This window comes from Mauremys reevesii, linkage group 19 (assembly GCF_016161935.1).
Source record: "Mauremys reevesii isolate NIE-2019 linkage group 19, ASM1616193v1, whole genome shotgun sequence".
NCBI classification, from domain to species: Eukaryota; Metazoa; Chordata; order Testudines; family Geoemydidae; genus Mauremys; species Mauremys reevesii.
In genome coordinates, this window is record NC_052641.1 from 13685993 (window position 1) to 13705040 (window position 19048).

The following is a 19048-nucleotide window of genomic DNA, read 5'->3' on the forward strand; positions in this document are numbered from 1 at the left end:
ATATAATTATAACATCCTAGTGTTCCTCTTAAAGAAAGACTTCCTTTGTAGGTGTTAGTCTATGCACCATCTTTGTTATCTAAAAGCAAAAACCTTAACTGTGCAAGCACTCAAATCTTTTGAAACTGTGATCCTTTGCCATTTTTACCCTGCATAACGATTTGAGAAAGGAACCATCTACGTTATCTTTAATATTAAATGCAAACTTAAGATGCCTGCTTTTAGTAGTATTACAAAAATCTAAACCTTCTTAAATGTTTTTATGTAAACATTGTGCTCGTTTTTGCACCTGTATCAGGGAATGCTCCAGGGGCAGCAACCTGCAAGTGACGAGTACAAAACCAGTGAAAATAAACCGCTGCCGGGACGGAAAAGTGAATGCACTTTTTACAATTATTTTCAGTTTTTAATCTTTCCTCCTCCTCCTACCAACCCCTTATCGGCTTGGTCAGGTATTCATGTCACGCAGCCTAAAGGGCCTAAACTCATCTCGGGTGGCTGAGAGAGCAAACCCGGGCCCTGCTTCAGCGAAAACGGAGCTTGCGGGAAGCCGCGGCGCCACTGCAGCCTCCACCCTGCTCCCAGCGGACCGGCCTCCGCTGGCCTCTCCCACCCTTTCGACTCTTTCCGGAACCGTTCGGATTTCTCCGTACTGCGGCAGTCGCCTTCGGCTTCACTCGGCTGTTTCCGTGCACAGGCTCTGAAGGCCGCCTCCTCAGCGGGGTGGGGCCCTCTCCCTTCGGTTCCGGCCGGAGCCATTCGCCTCGTTCCGTGGCTAGCGACCGTTCTGCAGTGATCACGTCATATCCGGGCCAGCTTCTATAAAGGCTGGAACGGCGGGTGGTGCGCGGGGAGTCTGTCTGACGGGCAGAGATCTCGGGGCTGGGCTCGTCTTGGCGGACCCTTCACACGGACTTGGTGAGGAGGGAGCGGGGGGCTGGGTGGGCCACTTGAAGGCGAGCTCAGCTGGGCTCTCCTAGGGCTCGCAGGGGCCCTTAGCCTGCGGGTGTAGAGCGCCCCTCCCAGTGCCGGTTGGCCATAGAGGCGTTGCAGGGGCAGGTGTAAAGCCCTGAGGTATCCCAGTCTTCCCCGAGGCTCGCCTCATGGCGACCGGAGGATGGGTGGGGTAGCGGTGGGTGTCCCTTCTGTGCATGCAGAAGCTCAGCAGGGAAAGCTCTCCTGCTTAGCGACAGCGCCCCGCTTACGTCCTCATTTCCCTGGGGCTCGCCTAAGCTCGCTCGCGGCAGCCGAGGGATCCTTGCTAATGTTCGGTTTCCCAAAGATGGATTTAGAGCTTTGACATTCTCTTCCCAGGCTCGCTTCTTGTTATGGCTATTAACATAGTCTCTGCAAAGAGACGCTGTCCCTTCCTCCCTGCAGGCTCTCTGGGCTCGCTTGAGTACAGGCGAGCTCAGGGCGGATACGACAGTAGTGTAATGAGTGGCTGTATTTCTGTTACTCTTTCCTGATGGGGTCGGGACGGGAAGGAGGTTGTGGGGATGGAGAAACAGACGATTTGTGTGTGTGTGTGTGTGTGTGAGAAAGAGAGCGACGCGGATCCGCCCTGTGTAGCTCCCAGCAGCAGTAGCAGGAATTTCATTCACTGCCCTGAGGAGCGAATAAACACCCTGATAGATAACCGTGCCAGCAAATCTCCCTCCCCACAAAAAGAGCAGGGGAGATTTGCATCCCCCCCTGAAGCAAGCTTTGCAGCCTAATTACTTCTGCCAGCTTTGGGGGAAAATCTCGAGAGGTAAAAATTGATCACAGAGAGGCTGACTGTCGGTAGTAACCCAGTCAGTGGATTCATTTCACAGCAATGGCTTCCCTCCCTGAGCCTTCACAAGCCCATCCCCTGTCCAAGGTCAGGAGATGCAGAAAAGTGAGGGAGATATTCTGGATTTCTAGATGGTGGCTGGAGAACTTCTTCCCCAATATATTTTTTTAATAGTCCTGGACTTTAACTGTTACACGAAGGAATTTTTTATTTTATTTAAATGCTTGATTGAAACACACAGCAAAATCCTTCATCCTAACTGGAAGAGGCTTGTAAATAGCTTTAAATTAATCTCCTAAAATGAATGATTGAGTATCTTTCCAAATGTGTGACTTTGCAAGACTACAGATGCTTGACATAAGGGGGGAAAGGGGAGGATCATGGCTCATTTTACAAGATAAATCAGGATTTTGGCCTGGCTTTCTCACCTTGTTCATGCAATTACAGAGCACATCATATTCCTGATAAATCAAGGGAATGTCAGCTGTGTTTGTTCTGTTTGAATGGTTATCCATGTATTGTAAAATAAATATGGGTTGGCAGTTTACAAATACTTCTGTAGTGTAATCATTTATGTTAATATTTAAAACACTTATTTTTGTTTGGTATTCCAAGTGTCCACGTGTATGCAGCAGTAATATTAGAATAGCTTTTTCTCGAGTCAGGATTCTTTAATATCATTTTTCAGTGAATGATTGTACTTTCCAATCCTTTAATCTTAAAATATACATGGCTACTGAGCAATTTGCCACTCAGATTTAAATAGGCTCAGGAAGACAGTTGTGTTAATGTGAAGAATAGGATGCAGAACAAAAGCTCCTGGGAATGGTTCTGTATCTCTGATAAAAATGTGTCCTGATCCAAGAATGCTCCTTAAGGTTTTCTGTCCACACCAAAGTGGTAGAAGATTCTATAGATTGTTTTTTGTGAGAGGCCTTGATCAGAATTTCATACTGGTTCAGAATAAAATGTTCTTTAAAACAAAAAAAAAATCACTGGATAGCCTTGTGAGTTTTAATGCGATTAACAAATCAGCCTTGCTGTGAAATTTGCATTGAGCTAGCAGTGTGTTTATAAAATGTGTTCCAAAAAGAATGAACAAAAGGATTGAAAACTAGGAGGACTTCTGCAGCATTGTGAAGGGTTCATAAGTGTAGTAATGGAACCACTGGACTGTGTCAAATCATTGAATTAAGAGGTTATAGAGCTCACATGGGGTAATTTATTTCCATTTCTGTTGCAACAGAAATCTTGTATTTGGAAAGGTCAAACCAAGGTTCAACAATTAAAAAAAAAAAAGATGGTGTGCTTCTGTGAGCTCCATAGTTGGTGAGATTAATAAACACATTTTATTTTAGTTTTAAGTGTGGTATTAACCCCATCCCAGAATAAGTCTTGTTTATCATCTTTCCCTATGCACAAGCAAAGTAAGAGCAGTCTCAGTCTTTTCAGACAGGGTGGCACCTCTGATTGCGAGTTGTCAATTTTAAAACTATCCTTCTCATCACTTCATGAAAATAATTTTTAAAGTCTGCATTGCCCTAATTTTATCTGTGTAATAACTTTGTATGCTATTCATCTATTATATATTTTTGGATAAAATCAGACTCATTCTTGGGGTGTGAATTGCTTGTCCCACCAGTCTGGGACAAGTAATTTTAAACTGACTTTTCTAACCCTGATATAGTAGTATTCCTTCTCCTCCCCCGCCCCACAATTTGTCTCTGGAGCAGACACCAGAATAATGGGGTGGAGCAGATTGCAGATGTTGTTGAAGTAGACTGCCAAGTGCAGTCCAGCACCATGTGCCCATTGCTGGCCATGGATCAAATAAAGTGGCAATCTGCCTTCTTACTGCTGTAATTGTTTTACCCTAAGCTGTGATAATGCCATGCTAGATATGCACTTGCTTCAGAAAGCCCAAAGGCACGTAGCTGCAATTGTCCCTGTACAGGAACATGGATTGCAGTATACTCACGGAAAATGCAGACTAGGGGATGCAGGTAACTGAAGATGTTAAAATTCAGTGTATCAGTCATACTTAGTAATCCACCTGCTCCTTGAGCAGCAGTTCCCCCCCAAAATACTTTCAATCACAGATTTTATTTACTGCACATATTTCACATGGGAAGTGAATTTAAGTATTTTGGAGGAGATTTATATTTAAAGTTTGCTTGTGAAGCATGTTTGTTTCTGAGGCTGTATTTTAAGTCATCTTGTCTGATGAATTTGTATATGGAAGTGTAGTTTACCAAGTGAGATCACTTTCTTTACCTGTAATTTTTTTCCTTTCATTTAATTTTTTGAAATGGAAAATGATGTAATTAAAATGATGGAGAATTGACTTAAGATGCACATTTGTTTATTTATAGTCTTAACATTGTTGCATGCAGCAGCTTACATAACAACCATTCCAAATTACATGTGATGAGAGGAAATAGAAAGGTGCATTTGTTTGACCTATGTTACTACATTTGTAGATAGTGGTATATTATCTTGATTTCCGCCTCCCTTTTAGACTCTACATTCCTCCATCATGTTATCGTTTCGTAAACTCAAAGTCCAGGTATTTTACAAAATGCATGTAGTGGAGTCACTGTTTCTTCATTTGCCTGCCTTTGTTGCAGTGATGACCTCTTTGTACCAAAACCCAACCTGTTTTGAGAGCTGTGTATGTGTATAGACTGTAGAGCATAAAATACAGCATGACAAATATAGTAGTTGCTTTTTTGCACTCTGTGGAGTGGAGATTGAAACAGAAAAAATTCACGGACTTCTCATTTTCTTTTCCTTGCTGTGATGCATGGTGTGTGATCATAGTTTTGTCTGATCTACTGTTGTTGTGGATTAACTTTTATTAAGTTTTATTTTGCTTTAAAGGGCTTTGGCCAAGAAAATATTTTTAATTACCGCATCCGAAAATCTACCGTGATGTACTGTTTAATGTAAATGACTATAAACTGAAAAATTGGCCACCTTTCCTATTCTGTCAATATATACAGACTGCGCAATCATTGTATAATTGCAGGGTAGCCACTGATGTGCGGGTTTTTGTAAAATGGTGGTCAAATAAATAAGATTAATGAACAGAACTTGAGCTGGGTAATAAGAACAATATAAAGTCTCTTATTATGGGGTAAAATAAGGTGTGTTTATATATAATATATAGCTTAGTTACAGTAAAAGGTGGTGATTGCAAGATAATATTATTAAGAAATAAGTTGTAAGTTAAAAGGTTATTTACGCTGGGCTCACACTGTTTCTCAACTCTGCATTTCCAGATTTTGATGCAATGCAGTCAGGGTAATTTACCTTCTCTTGAGCTTCAGTGCAGAGTGCAATCCCTGCTGACCTCTGGATAGTTATGTTAAAGGTCTGCGGTCATAGTTAAAGAGTTGTACCTAATGAACTGTAATCAATGGTGAAATTCAGCTATTTTATATAACATCTTCAAATTAGAGTGGCAAAATTTAAAAAGAAAACCTTTAAGACTATCTTGCATTCTTAAAAATGTACAGTTGTCAGTGCGCAAACAATGAGATCATACTAAAGAAGACTGCTGTGTCCAATGTTTTACTCCTATATAAAAGTTTCATTTTCACTACTCAGTTCCTTTGTACTTTAATTTCTTGTGTCCACGTAATGCACTATTAGATTCTTCTGTTTGAATTTTGCCTATTCTGCTGTTAGTCCATACTAATATGCAGCAGCTTTAAATGATCTGACTTTAAACAGGCAGAAACCAAGACATTTGAATTTATTATTGCAACACTTTCCTTCACGTACCCATTTTTGCTTGTGTATTGCAGGGGTTTCTAAGCATTTGAGTGGTCTTTCTTACTAGTGTCCTAAAATATTGACACACAGTATGGTTTTAAAGCTGAAATTGCACCCTCAATTTGAGTTTTGATATTTTGTGAACTTAAATAGATCCTTTCCAACAACAATAAACTAAATGAGTGGGTATTAATTTCCCTTCTTATAGTACAGTAAATTAAAAAAACCCATAAAGGATTTTAATATGATATACTGCAATGTCTTCTTCACTTCCTTCCCAACATTGTATCAGCACATGGAATTTTCTTCAAAAACCTAAAGAGCCCCACCATACTTCCTTTCCAGAAATTCTTCTCCCTTTTTCACCCTGGATAATTTATATTAACTAAATTAAAACCAAAATTGGCATTATAAATTGTATTTAACTGTTAAACTTTATGAATGTTTCAGATACGGCTTACTAGTTCCTTAAAAACTTCAGGAAAGCCCTGAATGGAACAAGTGAAAATAAGATGTCTACTTATTACAATTCTTTTCCCAGACCTGAAGAAGAGCTTTTTGTGGTTCGAAAGCATCTCTCTCTCTCTCTCTCTCTCACCCACCAACAGAATTTGGTCCAATAAATATTACCTCACCCACCTTGCCTTTCTCCATATTAAAATTGACATTGGGGCTGGATAAAATACTTACTACTTATGTATATTATTTGATTTTGTTTAATAAGAATCTCCCCTTCTCTTCCCTCCCAAAGGAAAGAAAATGAAAAGCATGTAATGTAATAGCTATGAAAAATAATTAAAATACTTTAAAATTCATATGAATACAAAAAAGGCATCTGGAACTGCTAAGGTTTTTTGTTTTTGTCAGAATAGGAGGGCAGTATATGTAAAAGCATATGGCTTGCTGCAAGCATGCTCACTATATGCATACTAAACAATAAGTGCTTATTTTAAGAGATGGTTACTATTTTATTACATTCTGAAAGTACTGATCACCATAATACCAGGGTGCTTTTTTGAAAAATTAGTTTCGGTAGCTTTGCGTAATTATAAAAATGGTCTTGTGCTAAAATCTTGTATACAGAATTTGAACACTTTACAAATTGTACAGCCAAGTTTTAAGCCCTGAAAACATGATTTAGAAATGAAAATGCTGACAGCCATTATATTGTCCAACTATAATTCCTGCTAACCCATCTAGATACAACTGCTTTCCATGGTTGAATGATGTTGCTGACATTACTGTTGCATTGTTGTATCTATAAATATACAGTTGAACATAACCATTCAAATGCTTAGCATACCTCTTTTTAAAAAAAATTGTTGTAGAAGACTAATCCTTGGCATATACAGTGCATTTGAAGAAGTCTGAGAGTAATAGACATTTTTGTTTCAAAATTCATTCCACTCACTGGCCATTGCAGTCTTTTTAAAAACACAAACTATGATTATAAATTGAAAATTTAAGAGTAAATGTGAGACAAAGTAGTGGTAGTTTTAAAACCATTAACTTGCAAGCTTTTCATAGAGATGATTGATTGATGGGTGTTTTTTAAAAAAAAAATAGTTTCACAGTATTTAAGAATAATGGAAAATGTAGAAATATCATAAAGCATTTTTTAAGGAAGATATGTGCGACTTTGGAGCTATTTTTCTGATGGTTTTAGCTATCTAGAAGACAGGCTTTCAAAAGAAAATAACCTATTTAATTCAGACAGCCTTCCTGAACAGTCTGGAACTTTCTGTCTGTCTGACCTTATCAGCCCAGTGCAGATTGCAATGGGAGGGGCTGGTCTTGCACTATACCAGTCTCAGTCATCTAGCACAGTAATGTGTGGAATGTGATGTCTGTAAGTACAGAGACCAAGAATGAAGTGAGTTATCTGGTGTCAAGCTAGTCATTTGATGTCATGTATCAGAGGGATAGCCGTATTAGTCTGTGTCCACAAAAATGAGGAGCCCGATGGCACCTTTAAAGACTAACAGATTTATTTGGGCATAAAATTTCGTGGGTAAAAAAACCATCTGTAGAAGTGGGTTTTTTACCCATGAAAGCTTATGCCTAAATAAATCTGTTTAGTCTTTAAACGTGCCATCGGACTCCTCGTTGTTTTTCTAGTCATTTGAATACATCTGAATTACAACAATGTTTATGTGGAATTTTTTTAAACAACCTCAAGCTGCTTTTATAGCTTTCCTTGTTTATACTGTTGGAGCCCTTTATAGAGAAAGGGAGAAACATTTTAGTTATACAATTAAACCACAGAAGATTTAGAAACAGGTCAATGAATTGCTCTTTGGCTCCACTCAGAGTTGCTTCAATTTTGAGATGAAAATATTGAATGCAGACTGCATCATTCTGCAGCATCGGTGACTTTTATGCTCAGAGCTCCCCAGTGACTGCTGATAACATTTTGGCAGAACAGAAGCATGCTTACGTCAGCTGATTTGCTGCAGGAAAGAACAGTCCATTATTGCTAGACCAAAGCACTTCTTTTACAATTGACTTGGTCTACTTACTGTAGTTACAAAGAGTCTTTTATTTTGCAAATTCCAGCAAAAAGATAACCCAGTTAACTAGTTGAATTACAAAATATATTTCCTATTTTAAATAAGATATATAAACTATTGAAGGCATTTTTAGTAGCTAAATGTAGGGTTATAACAAAAGAGTATAACACTGGAGTCTAACGAAAAAACAGGATTTTAATTTTTGCTAGTAGTACAAATAATCAGAATAGGCAGCAATGAGATAAGATGTAGTTGAGCAGGTGCAGATCAGGATTAAAACACTCTCCAACCCCACCCCTCTTGAGCAGTTTTTTAAAAGTTGGTTTAATCATAACTAGAAAACAGGACACGAGAAGAGAACATAAGCTATTCATTACTAAAAATGCACAACGTCATCCCTGCTTGAAGGCTAAGCTTAAACACAGTAGAAAGAGCAACTATTTTGTCAGAAAAATTAACGTGTAGATGAGCTGAGATTACATTTGGGGTTTATGGTTATGTGAGATTAAAATTTTGCTAATCTGATTGAGGCGTTGCCATTTTTATCAGATTGAAGTTTGAGTATATTTGTACAATATAGGGCATGCAGACTTTTTCATGTGCTAGCTTTCTTGGAAAGTAATGGGTGAAACACGCATTTTTATTACTTAAAAAATTAAAGCATATCAGAATTTCCGTCCCCTCACTTTAACTGCCGCAATGCAGCGGGGCCCCAGAGTTCACAAGTGTAACAACTGCTGCTGAAATGGCTGTTTTACAGCAGGGTGTGACTGTGCTGGAAGAGAGCTTTGGAATGTGTGAATTCGCTCCCATGTGTTCCTTTCTATCTGATGGTCCCTTTCCAAGTGCCTGTAATCTGAAGAGGAAATATGTCTAACATATATTTTTCCCACCTGTGGAATTTTGCATGAAATCATACCCAGATGCATTTCTGATTTAGACATACAGCTGGGTAGAGACTAAATAACAATTCCTCATTCAACAGCATCTCCTAGAGATTGCGTGTCTTTCCCTGTGTGTGATTTTTTTTCCATTACTTTTCTCATAAGAGTGATGCATTCTCTGGACTGTGTTTCCATCTTGATATGCGTAGGATTTACATGATTAGCAATACAGGGAGATGTACATGTAAATAACTGCACATTAAGGTAAGAATTTGCCTGTAAACTGTGAAACCTGAAAAATTATTTTATTTTATAAGCAGAAAATGTTCATTGCAAAAATCTCTGGGATGGTCACTGATTGGTTAAATGTTTAAGTGTATTAGCTCTTAATGACACTGACTGTAATGAACAGAATTTTATTTTAGGTCCCATTTGTCCTTAATACTTCTGTGCCACCAGAACTTTTGGTATTGGAGGATCAAGCTCCCTCTTTACATTTAAATTTTGATGAAGCTACAAAGAAACCAGAAGGGGGTGAAACCTTTAATGGAAAGTGGCTGCAGGAGTGCAATATTTATTCTTTTCAAAATATTTCAGGTATTTCAAAATACTTTTTTTTTTTTTTGCAAAAGGACTGCAATCAAGATATACAGCAGAGAAGGATAATTTAATGATTAAATCCTACTATTTCTCTTCCTTCCCCAAAAGTTGACTTCTGTGAAATACAATGCGAACTTGCTGTGTACTGGGTTTTAAAGTTTTATGTAAAATAGAAAGTTTTGTTTTGTTTTACAAGTTTCTTTGTGTAAGAGAATGAGGAGAACATATATAGGGCCTTTTAGCCATTCTATAAAAAACAGTAATATTGTTTCTTTCTGTTGTTATAAGCATTTTTTTTAAATAAACAACCCTAAGATTTTAAACATTTTTTCAGTAGCAATAGTGGGGCAGTTTTTCTTCTTTTTTTCCATGTACTTAACTCCGTCATTTATATTGCTGGGTTTTCTTTGATCTCCAGTCCAGACTTTTAAGAAACAAGTGGTTGTTCAGTCTTTTCATGGGCATTTCCTTTCTAATGCTTTCTTGCTAGAAGGGTTTCTTTATACAGGAAACACTAGATCTGTAAATAAACCATGTGTGAGACTAAAAACAAACTTTCCTTACTCAGATCTTTACATATTTGCCTTTGTTTCATGTCAGAAACAAAGTTATTAATTGAAGTTTTTTGACTTTCAGAAAATGGATCCCAGTGGTGTAAAAGTGCTGGAAACAGCAGAGGATATCCAAGAGAGGCGCCAGCAAGTTTTGGATCGATACCACAGGTTCAAGGAACTGTCTACTCTGAGACGCCAAAAGCTTGAAGATTCCTATCGATTCCAGTTTTTCCAGCGTGATGCAGATGAGCTGGAAAAATGGATCCAGGAGAAACTCCAGATTGCATCTGATGAGAATTACAAAGACCCAACCAATTTACAGGTAAGTCCTATTTCTGTGTCTCCCACCTTTCCACCCCAGCACTATTAGCCTCCAAGCATACCAGGTTCACTCTGTGGAATAAATACAACAAACGTAAAAGTGTAGCTGAAATAATATAGTGTGATAAAAGGAGCTGGATACAAACATCTACAAAGCTTTCTTCAGTAAACTGGTTTCTAAGTTGATCCACTGTTAATGAAGTGTTGTAATAATGGATTAGTCACTTAAACCTTATTGGCCCTTAAAAGAATGGAATGTCAGTACAGCCTTTTTATTTCCAGAATCCATTGGACACTTAAGTTATGTGAGTAGATTTGGGTAAATTCTTATTATTCCCATAGAATTTACATTTGCAGAAAATTATGCTGTGTGGGAGGGATTACCTCCGAAGTGTTTGAGAACTTTGCAGCACATAAGCAAACAAAAATAAAATAACTAAAATTGAGATGTTTGAATCCACCCATGAAACTTATGGTACAGCTATTATTTCAAATGTGCTGTTTGACTGTGTGTGAATGCTACTACAAGTGCAAAAAGTGTAATAAATGTACTGGTGTTTGGGGGGGGTTGTGGAAGAAGGCAGCTGCTCAGATTGTAGTCATCATCTTTAACATTTTACTTACAGGGGAAACTGCAGAAACACCAAGCCTTTGAAGCTGAGGTGCAGGCCAATTCAGGGGCTATCATTAAACTGGATGAGACTGGAAACCAGATGATTAATGAAGGGCATTTTGCATCTGAAACTATAAGAGTGAGTGTTAGAAATCTTTGTTTTCTACAAGTTTTTTTCTTCAGTGTAAATAGACACGTTTATCTCCTTTTTCTAAAAACTTTTCTTCATTCCAAATCTCCCAAACTGTGTATCGCAGCACCAAGTCTATTTTTAAAATACTTGTTGATATGCTATATTAGCTACAAGTTTTGACAAATTCTGGATTATTAAAAAAACAGCTTTCTTTGAACCCTCTATCAGTGCTTTTACTTTACTCATTCTCCTATATATTCTCATTCCACTGGCTATGTTTCTTATTCTAGCTTACTCCAGACTATACTTTACCGGTTTTTACTAAGCTACTGCTCTTACTTTACACTCATCCAGTTTTTTTAAGGCTTATTTGGTGGAGAGGGCGGGGGTGTAAATTCACCCTTTCCAGGTCTTGATTCAATTTACATATCAATTAGGCAAATTGATAAGTAGTTTGCAGACATCAATGATGCACAACTCTTTAACAGAACAAATACGTTTTCCAAATATTTTAAAGCTCTTCTTTTGTCACTTCTTAAAAAGGCTTTAAAAGGTAAAGCTCTTCAAAAAGAAGAGAAATCGGTGACGGGACCTTTTCACAATTATCAAATTTACTGATTAATTTTATTACATTTCTAATATACAGCTGAGTTAAGGGTGGAGTCTTACAGAGGCGGAATGACCACTTTGTCATTATTTTAGAACACTTTTTATAAATTATGCATATTAGCCATAGCCATCTCATTGTATAAGGATATTTTAGTCTTGTAATTTATCCTTAACAAAAGTAAGAAATTACTTTTCAAATAAGTGGTCTAATTCCTTTAAAAATATTGAAAATCCTGGGACATATGGTGATCAATGTAAACTTTAATTTGTATTCTGTTTTGGAATGATAACCTGTCAATGGTTTAGTCTTTCACGCCATACAGGACTGCACAGCGCCCAATAGTAACTGCTACTCAAGTTGGGCTCCATATACGAGTAGGTGAATCTTTGACTGCGCAATGCTGCTGTCACTTTCTCTTTGAATGCCTTTCTTCCTCTTTGATTGATGGTTTGCAGCATGCTGTTGGACAGTGTTTGAGATTCACGTAGTGTGAGCTCCTTCTCTCCTGTAAACCTCCATAACTGAGACTATTAAATACCTTTAATAAGTATGTATCCATATTAGAGGATCTTTCAGAGATCTAACTTGCCTTTCATGTTACAAATCTCAATGCGCACAGCATTATAAATGATGGGTGAAACAGCTGTTTTCCTGTTTTGCCATTTGTGTGTGTGTGTGTGTTTTTCTTTTAATTTCCATTAAAGTTTATAGAGAGAGAAGTTGGGTGTGATAATATCTTTTATTGGACTATTGTCTGCTGGTGAAAGATACAAGCTTTTGAGCTACACAGAGCTCTTCTTCAGATCCTATGACCCTGACTACACATAAATGTCTAATGGTGGTCTTGTTAGTTGACAGAAGTTCCTCCATGCTTTACCTAGTGTAACCTTTTTATGAAAATAGGATTCAAATGGAAATTTCTATCATTTTAGGAGTTGAGAAAATAATTGCATTTTAAAGTTTCATCTTTTATGAAATAGAATTATGATGTCTACATCTTATTTATGTCTTTCAGACTCGACTGCAGGAGCTTCATCGACTCTGGGAGCTGTTGCTAGAGAAGATGCGTGAAAAGGGAATCAAGCTGCTGCAAGCCCAGAAGCTGGTGCAGTACTTGCGAGAATGCGAAGATGTCTTGGACTGGATCAATGACAAGGTATATTATGGGTAAAAGAATATCCACTTGCATCATATAGCCTTTACAACATCCCAATTCTATGAAGGGATTTATATGGATCTGTTTTATCAAAACATTCACTGTCTTATTGTGTTAAGGCACCATATGGGGTTTAAATACGGTTTTATGAATTGCTGTAGTTATTTGTGTGCTATAAACGGTAGGTATACAGAGAAATTCTCTGTATATTGAGGATACCATAAATATGATACTCTTTTCTTTGCTTAAGACAACCTTAGATTGTCTCATAGTGGTTGACTGTACCTTCCCTACATTGTGAAAACTGCAGCACATAAAAGTAAGGTTTTGTGACATGTATGCTAAAATGAACCGGTATGGAAAGGGAGTGCCTACCGATTGAAAAGTTTATATGTACTTAGCTGTGACTGGAATATCTTTAGAGAACCGTTGCAAGAGAGCAATTTGCTTTTGACCTCTCTGAACATTGAAGAAGCAGAACCACAAACCACAATACTAAAGTTTAAAAGCCACAAAATGATCAGCTAGGTTTTCTTAATGATGACTCACTGTTTTGTGGCACTAGGAGTTTAGACTTGTAAATCCTCCGTAACTGCCATTAAGTATTACAAAATATTTTTCATAAACCTGTCCCTCATTAAAATCAGCAAACCTGACAAGTCAACTGGATATCTAGTCGATGTCAAATAAAGGAGTTACAAGTAGCTTCAGTTACTGTACTTGCCCCTAAGTATGCCTGCCAATTTTTGAGTTTTTACAGCCACAGCTTCCTGATTAAAAACCAAACCAAAAAAAACAATAGTTGCAGTGGAAGGTCCCATGCAAACTAGACAAATGACTGTAGAGCAGAGGTTCTCAAACTGTGGTCCTCCAGCTCCATTCAGGTGGTCCGCGTATAGTTCCCTCTAAGGTGTGCACCTGGGCGGCCGCACACAGGAGAATGAAGGGCCACCCACCTAATTAGTGGAGCTGCACAGGCATGGCTCCACTAATTAGGTGCCTGGACCCTGGAAAAGACACACCTGCATGGTGAGATGGTGGCCTTGGGGGGAATAGGGGTAAGTGAGAGGGGGCAGTGGGGTAAGAAGAAAGGGTGGGAGAATTTTGGACGTGCAGGACTGCGGCCGCCAGAGAAAGAGGCAGCTTTCCTCAGCTCCAGGGCTGTGGCTGCCAGGGAGAGACCCTCCCCCTCCTTCCCAGAAGACTACTGCTATTAAAATGAGTTATGTGCTTTTATTTATAGAACAAAAAAAGTTAAGTTTTTTTTTAATATATATCGCTTTTATCCAAAGCGCTTTACAATAGTTAGCTAACGGTACAAACAACATTTGGAAAGATCATTATGTGGTCCGCCGAGAGACTAAGCAAATTTCAAGTGATCTGCCAAAAAAAAAAAAAAAAAAGTTTGAGAACCACTGCTGTAGAGAAACTGATAGCAAAGTAACCAAACTGGAAAAAGTAGAGAAATATTTTTCTCTAATCTCCTTTTTTATAGCAATCTTAGGTGTTGCTTGTAACAATAGTAAGTGGAAAAATTTTCAGATGAAGTGGATTTTAAGTTGACACAGTGTTCCTTTAAGTCTGCATTTTAAAACTGACTTTAAAGCATAATGAACTTTGTTTTCCCGTACCCACTGTAACTGTCTTTGAAGTGGCAACATTTTGCAGCTAGAACAGCTGGTTTCCCAGTTTCTAATAGGTTTTCTGTGTGTTGGCTTGTGATAGAGGAGATTTTCTTGTTTCCTAATATGCTAGGAGGCGATAGTGACCTCAGAAGAACTTGGCCAGGATCTGGAGCATGTTGAGGTTTTACAAAAGAAGTTTGAAGAGTTTCAGACAGACCTGGCAGCCCATGAAGAAAGAGTAAATGAAGTAAACCAGTTTGCTGGCAAACTTATCCAGGTAAAAATTGGTGTGTTGTGAAAAGTCCTCCTCAGTGATGCTGTTTAGATTCTTCAAGAAGTGTTGGGTAGTAAATTGAAATGATAGTTGTTTTCCAAAAATGTACGGAAGTTGATAGCATACAAGTATAGGTAAGTACCTGAAATCTATTGTGATAATTGTAAAAACAGTTGTAACTCAGTGAGCAAAAATTTGCTGTGCTATGCCAGCTGTCACCTTGGAAAGAAACAGAGGCAACTGTACTTGCATATGGGATAGATCGATAGATGCTGACTATTCTCAACAGGGATTCTTCTGCTGGGTAGATTGAGTAAAGTTCTGTTAGAGAAGAACATTCCTCAAAGGAAAACCCTGTGAGGAGTGGTTTTATAGGAGAAACTGACAAACTCTCATGAAGACCTAAAGTTAAAACTGTTTCTCCATTGCCATCCAAGACTGTGTCATTTTTTTACACCTGCGACAAAGAGCCCTGTGGCACCTTATAGACTAACAGACGTATTGGAGCATAAGCTTTCAAGAGCTTATGCTCCAATACGTCTGTTAGTCTATAAGGTGCCACAGACTCTTTGTCGCTTTTTACAGATCCAGACTAACATGGCTACCCCTCTGATACTTTTTACACCAGGTTATCAGCTGGGGGTGAGAAGGCATGGGATCCCAGGACAAATGGGCGGACTGCTTTTCCAAATGCCTACAGTGTACAAAAAGAAGTATAGGTTTTTATGCAAGTGTCTTATGAAAGTATTAGATGCTCGGCTGCTGTAGTAAAACTATAAAGTTGAAAGATTGGGAGGAAAGGGAAGATGTTTATAAACTGATCTTGTAGAAACATGGGAACTGTCTTGGTGTCTGTGGAAATAAATCCATAGACTATAAGCCATCTTTCTTTTGCTCATCAGGAGCAGCACCCTGAGGAGGAACTGATCAAGTCTAAGCAGGATGAAGTAAATGCAGGCTGGCAGCGTCTGAAGGGGCTGGCCCTTCAGAGGCAGGGAAAACTCTTTGGGGCAGCTGAAGTTCAGCGCTTTAACAGGTATGGGCTTGACCGGATTTGTTTGGTGCCTATGACTCTGACTACACATAAGTGTCTAATGGTGCATTCTACTACATTTAAGGTTGTGTGAACATCCTCTGTCATGTTTCTGTTTTGCAGTTTATTCATTTTCCTTCCTGAAGGACCTACAACATCTAGAATGATGTCCAGAATAATAATCTGATTTTTCTCCTTACTATTAGAACCCTCATCTCTCTCCTTTTCCTTGCCAGATGGCAGTTCTGTCTCTCTCTCTGTCTGAAAGCCCCCTCCTCTAAATCCAGCCTAAGTAAACACCAGAAGAGGTGTCCCTCTCTCATGCTGTTGGTTAACTAGTCAGCATGGAGCCACTCTGGCCTCTGATAGATTTTCCTTTCCTCATCACCCTTGTCCATGCTGTCTGATTGCTCTTGGTGATTTCTTGGGATGAGGGAAGAGATCGGTTTTAGTAATCATGGGAGATGGGCCCTGTAGAATCAGTGAGGCTTAGAGAGTGACTGTTCCTGGGAGGAACAGAAGCCACAAATCCTGATCTGCCCCTACATCAGCTGGCCATTTGTGCTCCCAAACCTTAAAAAACACTTGTAAAACTTTCTAGGGTTGTCTGGTTTCCTAAAGATTGATTAACAAGTTTCCGTGTAATGGCAGTTGGATGATATCACCCGGGCTTTATTGTCATTGTTATGTTTGTGACAGGTAGAAGCTTTTTACCTTCTTCCTTTCCTTGTAAGAGAGATGAATGCATATTAATTTGTGTGTTACTTTTTGAAGGGATGTGGATGAGACTATAAGCTGGATTAAAGAGAAAGAGCAGTTGATGGCCTCAGATGATTTTGGCAGAGACTTAGCCAGTGTGCAGGCTCTGCTGCGCAAGCACGAGGGCCTAGAGAGAGATCTTGCAGCTCTGGAGGATAAGGTACATAAAGTAGGCATTTTGTCTGTAATTTAAATAATATAATTGTCTTAGAATAAGCTTATGGCAATTTGTTTGTGTGTGTCTAGGTAAAGGCCTTGTGTGCAGAAGCTGATCGTCTGCAGCAGTCCCACCCACACAATGCCTCTCAGATCCAAGTGAAACGGGAGGAGCTGATTGCAAACTGGGAGCAGATCCGCACTCTGGCAGCAGAGAGGCATGCTCGCCTGAATGACTCCTATAGGTAGGAATGCTGTATCACTGGAAGGACCTTTTGCATCTCCACCTAAATTAAATACAGGGTTGCAGGGAGGAGAAAGGGAGGCCATTTCCGAGATTTTGAATGAGTTAGTGTTTCAAGACACAACTATTGTACACAAAATACATGATCTTGCTTCTAAAGTGAATGTGTTCAGGGATTTCTAATGGGGAAAAAAGAGGATTTACATTTCCAAGATAATATATAGCAATAGCTTTCAAACCTTTTTCTGTTGTGGATCTCTGGTATTGGCCACTGTCTGGGAAAAGATATCAAACTAGATGGAACATTGATCTGATCTACCATGATAGTTCCTGTATCCCATGGGATCCTCTTGTTCTCTTTTGCCTCTAATCTCCTAATTACTTGGCTTCTCTGTAGCCATAAATACGCTTGGTTACATAAAACAATATTGGAGCATTTTTAAGGAAACAAAAGGAAAATAAACTCAGTTGAATGTGGCTGGCTGTTTATATTTATTTTGTGTTTTGCTATTTGTCCTCTCCCAGGGTGCAGGATTTTATGTTTATTAATAATGATTCTCCCTTTGATTCCTGTAGCCCACACTGCTCTGATCTCTCCAAGTCACTTTTGTGGTTTGTTTCTGTTCCCCTGTGTATTTGCTTCCCTTTAAAACTTGGTATTGCCAGCAAATTTGGTGGGTGTTAAAGCGTATATCAAAGAGATACCTGACAGGGACTCATTAAGACTTCATTTCCTCTTCAAGGAACCCTAAAGGCAGGGGAATATGAAGAAAAGCTGATAGGAAAACAAGGGAATTCTTATTGAAGACCTAGGCATGTGCAGTTGAAGTTTTCTAAAATGGCTGAACTGTCCTTTTTTTTTTTTCTTTTTCTCTTCTCCCAGTTGTGCATTCTTCACTGTTTATAACAAAAGCAGGTCTGTGGGTCACATAGATGTCTTCTTTAGATCATTTTGAGAATCGCCACATTAATACTGCCCTTGTTTCCTCTTGGGTCCTAGCATGCAAGCTTGCAGTTAGAAGTATTCCTTTTCCTTTCAACTCAGGTGATATACCATGTTTCCCTGAGGAAAATTGGGTGAAAACTTAAAAATATCAGAAAATATCTCCCTTGACCTTTAATCCTTTAAGGTATAGAAATAGGTCGGGTTTATCTCAGGAGTCGAGATTGTAATTTGGCTGGTTACTATAATCATTACGTTATTAGTTATTTTTATGAATTTTTCTCAGAATCTTAACGTGAACGTTCCGTGTTGCAAAAAAAGGGTAAGGATGGAGACCCTGTGCACATAAATGACTTCTGCCATTTGTTTTCCAAAGATTGCAGCGCTTCCTTGCAGACTTTCGTGACCTTACCAGCTGGGTGACTGAAATGAAGGCTCTAATTAATGCTGATGAACTTGCCAATGACGTAGCTGGAGCTGAAGCTCTGCTTGATAGGCATCAGGAGCATAAGGTAATCACAGCCATATAGTGTAATCTGCTTGGCCTCACTTGGAGACTGGTTTATATGTACAGGTTTAGTGCAGTCTTCTGAATCACACTATGTTGTAACATTAGCATGCTTTGAATTTATATAATTTCAGTTGCATGTACTACACAGCCTATTCTGATTTAAGAGTTTGGATTTTTGCTTCTTGTTTAATAGGTCGATACACAAATGAGCAAATACTGAACTATGTTTCAGATAATTTCTTATTAAAGAAAAATTGGAAATAATAAAGGTTTGTTTTAAAAAAAGTTGAGTTGAACTGAAACCTACATAAACAAGGAGATTAATTCTAGGAATCTAGATTAGCATCTTAACTCTAATCGTGCTTTCCTTTCCTCTCTTCTCGTCCACTCCTAAAATAAATGAATTAAGATAGCGTCTATCTAATATGATCACTCTAGACTTGAATTTCTTAGCTTCTGTGTATGTATCACACCCTCTATATTATCACACGTGTATACACTGCAGAATTATAGTGGAGCAGGCTCATGTTTTATATCCTAGAGTCCCATGATGTGGTTTCCACATGAC

The 19048-nt window shown here is 38.6% G+C and overlaps 1 protein-coding gene across 7 annotated transcripts in view; it reads left to right on the forward strand.

Moving 5' to 3' along the window:
- Nucleotides 1-763: 763 nt before the first annotated feature.
- The window catches only part of SPTAN1 (spectrin alpha, non-erythrocytic 1), a 67205-nt gene continuing 48920 nt past the window's right edge, over nt 764-19048 (forward strand). For 6 of the 7 annotated variants that reach the window (XM_039506525.1, XM_039506522.1, XM_039506526.1 and 3 more), the window contains exons 1-8: nt 10185-10424; nt 11050-11175; nt 12795-12935; nt 14691-14837; nt 15737-15870; nt 16642-16786; nt 16873-17027; nt 18346-18481. In XM_039506525.1, the coding sequence (XP_039362459.1) occupies nt 10188-10424; nt 11050-11175; nt 12795-12935; nt 14691-14837; nt 15737-15870; nt 16642-16786; nt 16873-17027; nt 18346-18481 (1221 nt within the window). In that variant the 5' untranslated portion in view covers nt 10185-10187. Of the gene's footprint in view, nt 919-10184; nt 10425-11049; nt 11176-12794; nt 12936-14690; nt 14838-15736; nt 15871-16641; nt 16787-16872; nt 17028-18345; nt 18482-19048 lie in introns of those variants that run through there. The other variant, XM_039506523.1, reaches the window with a different exon arrangement.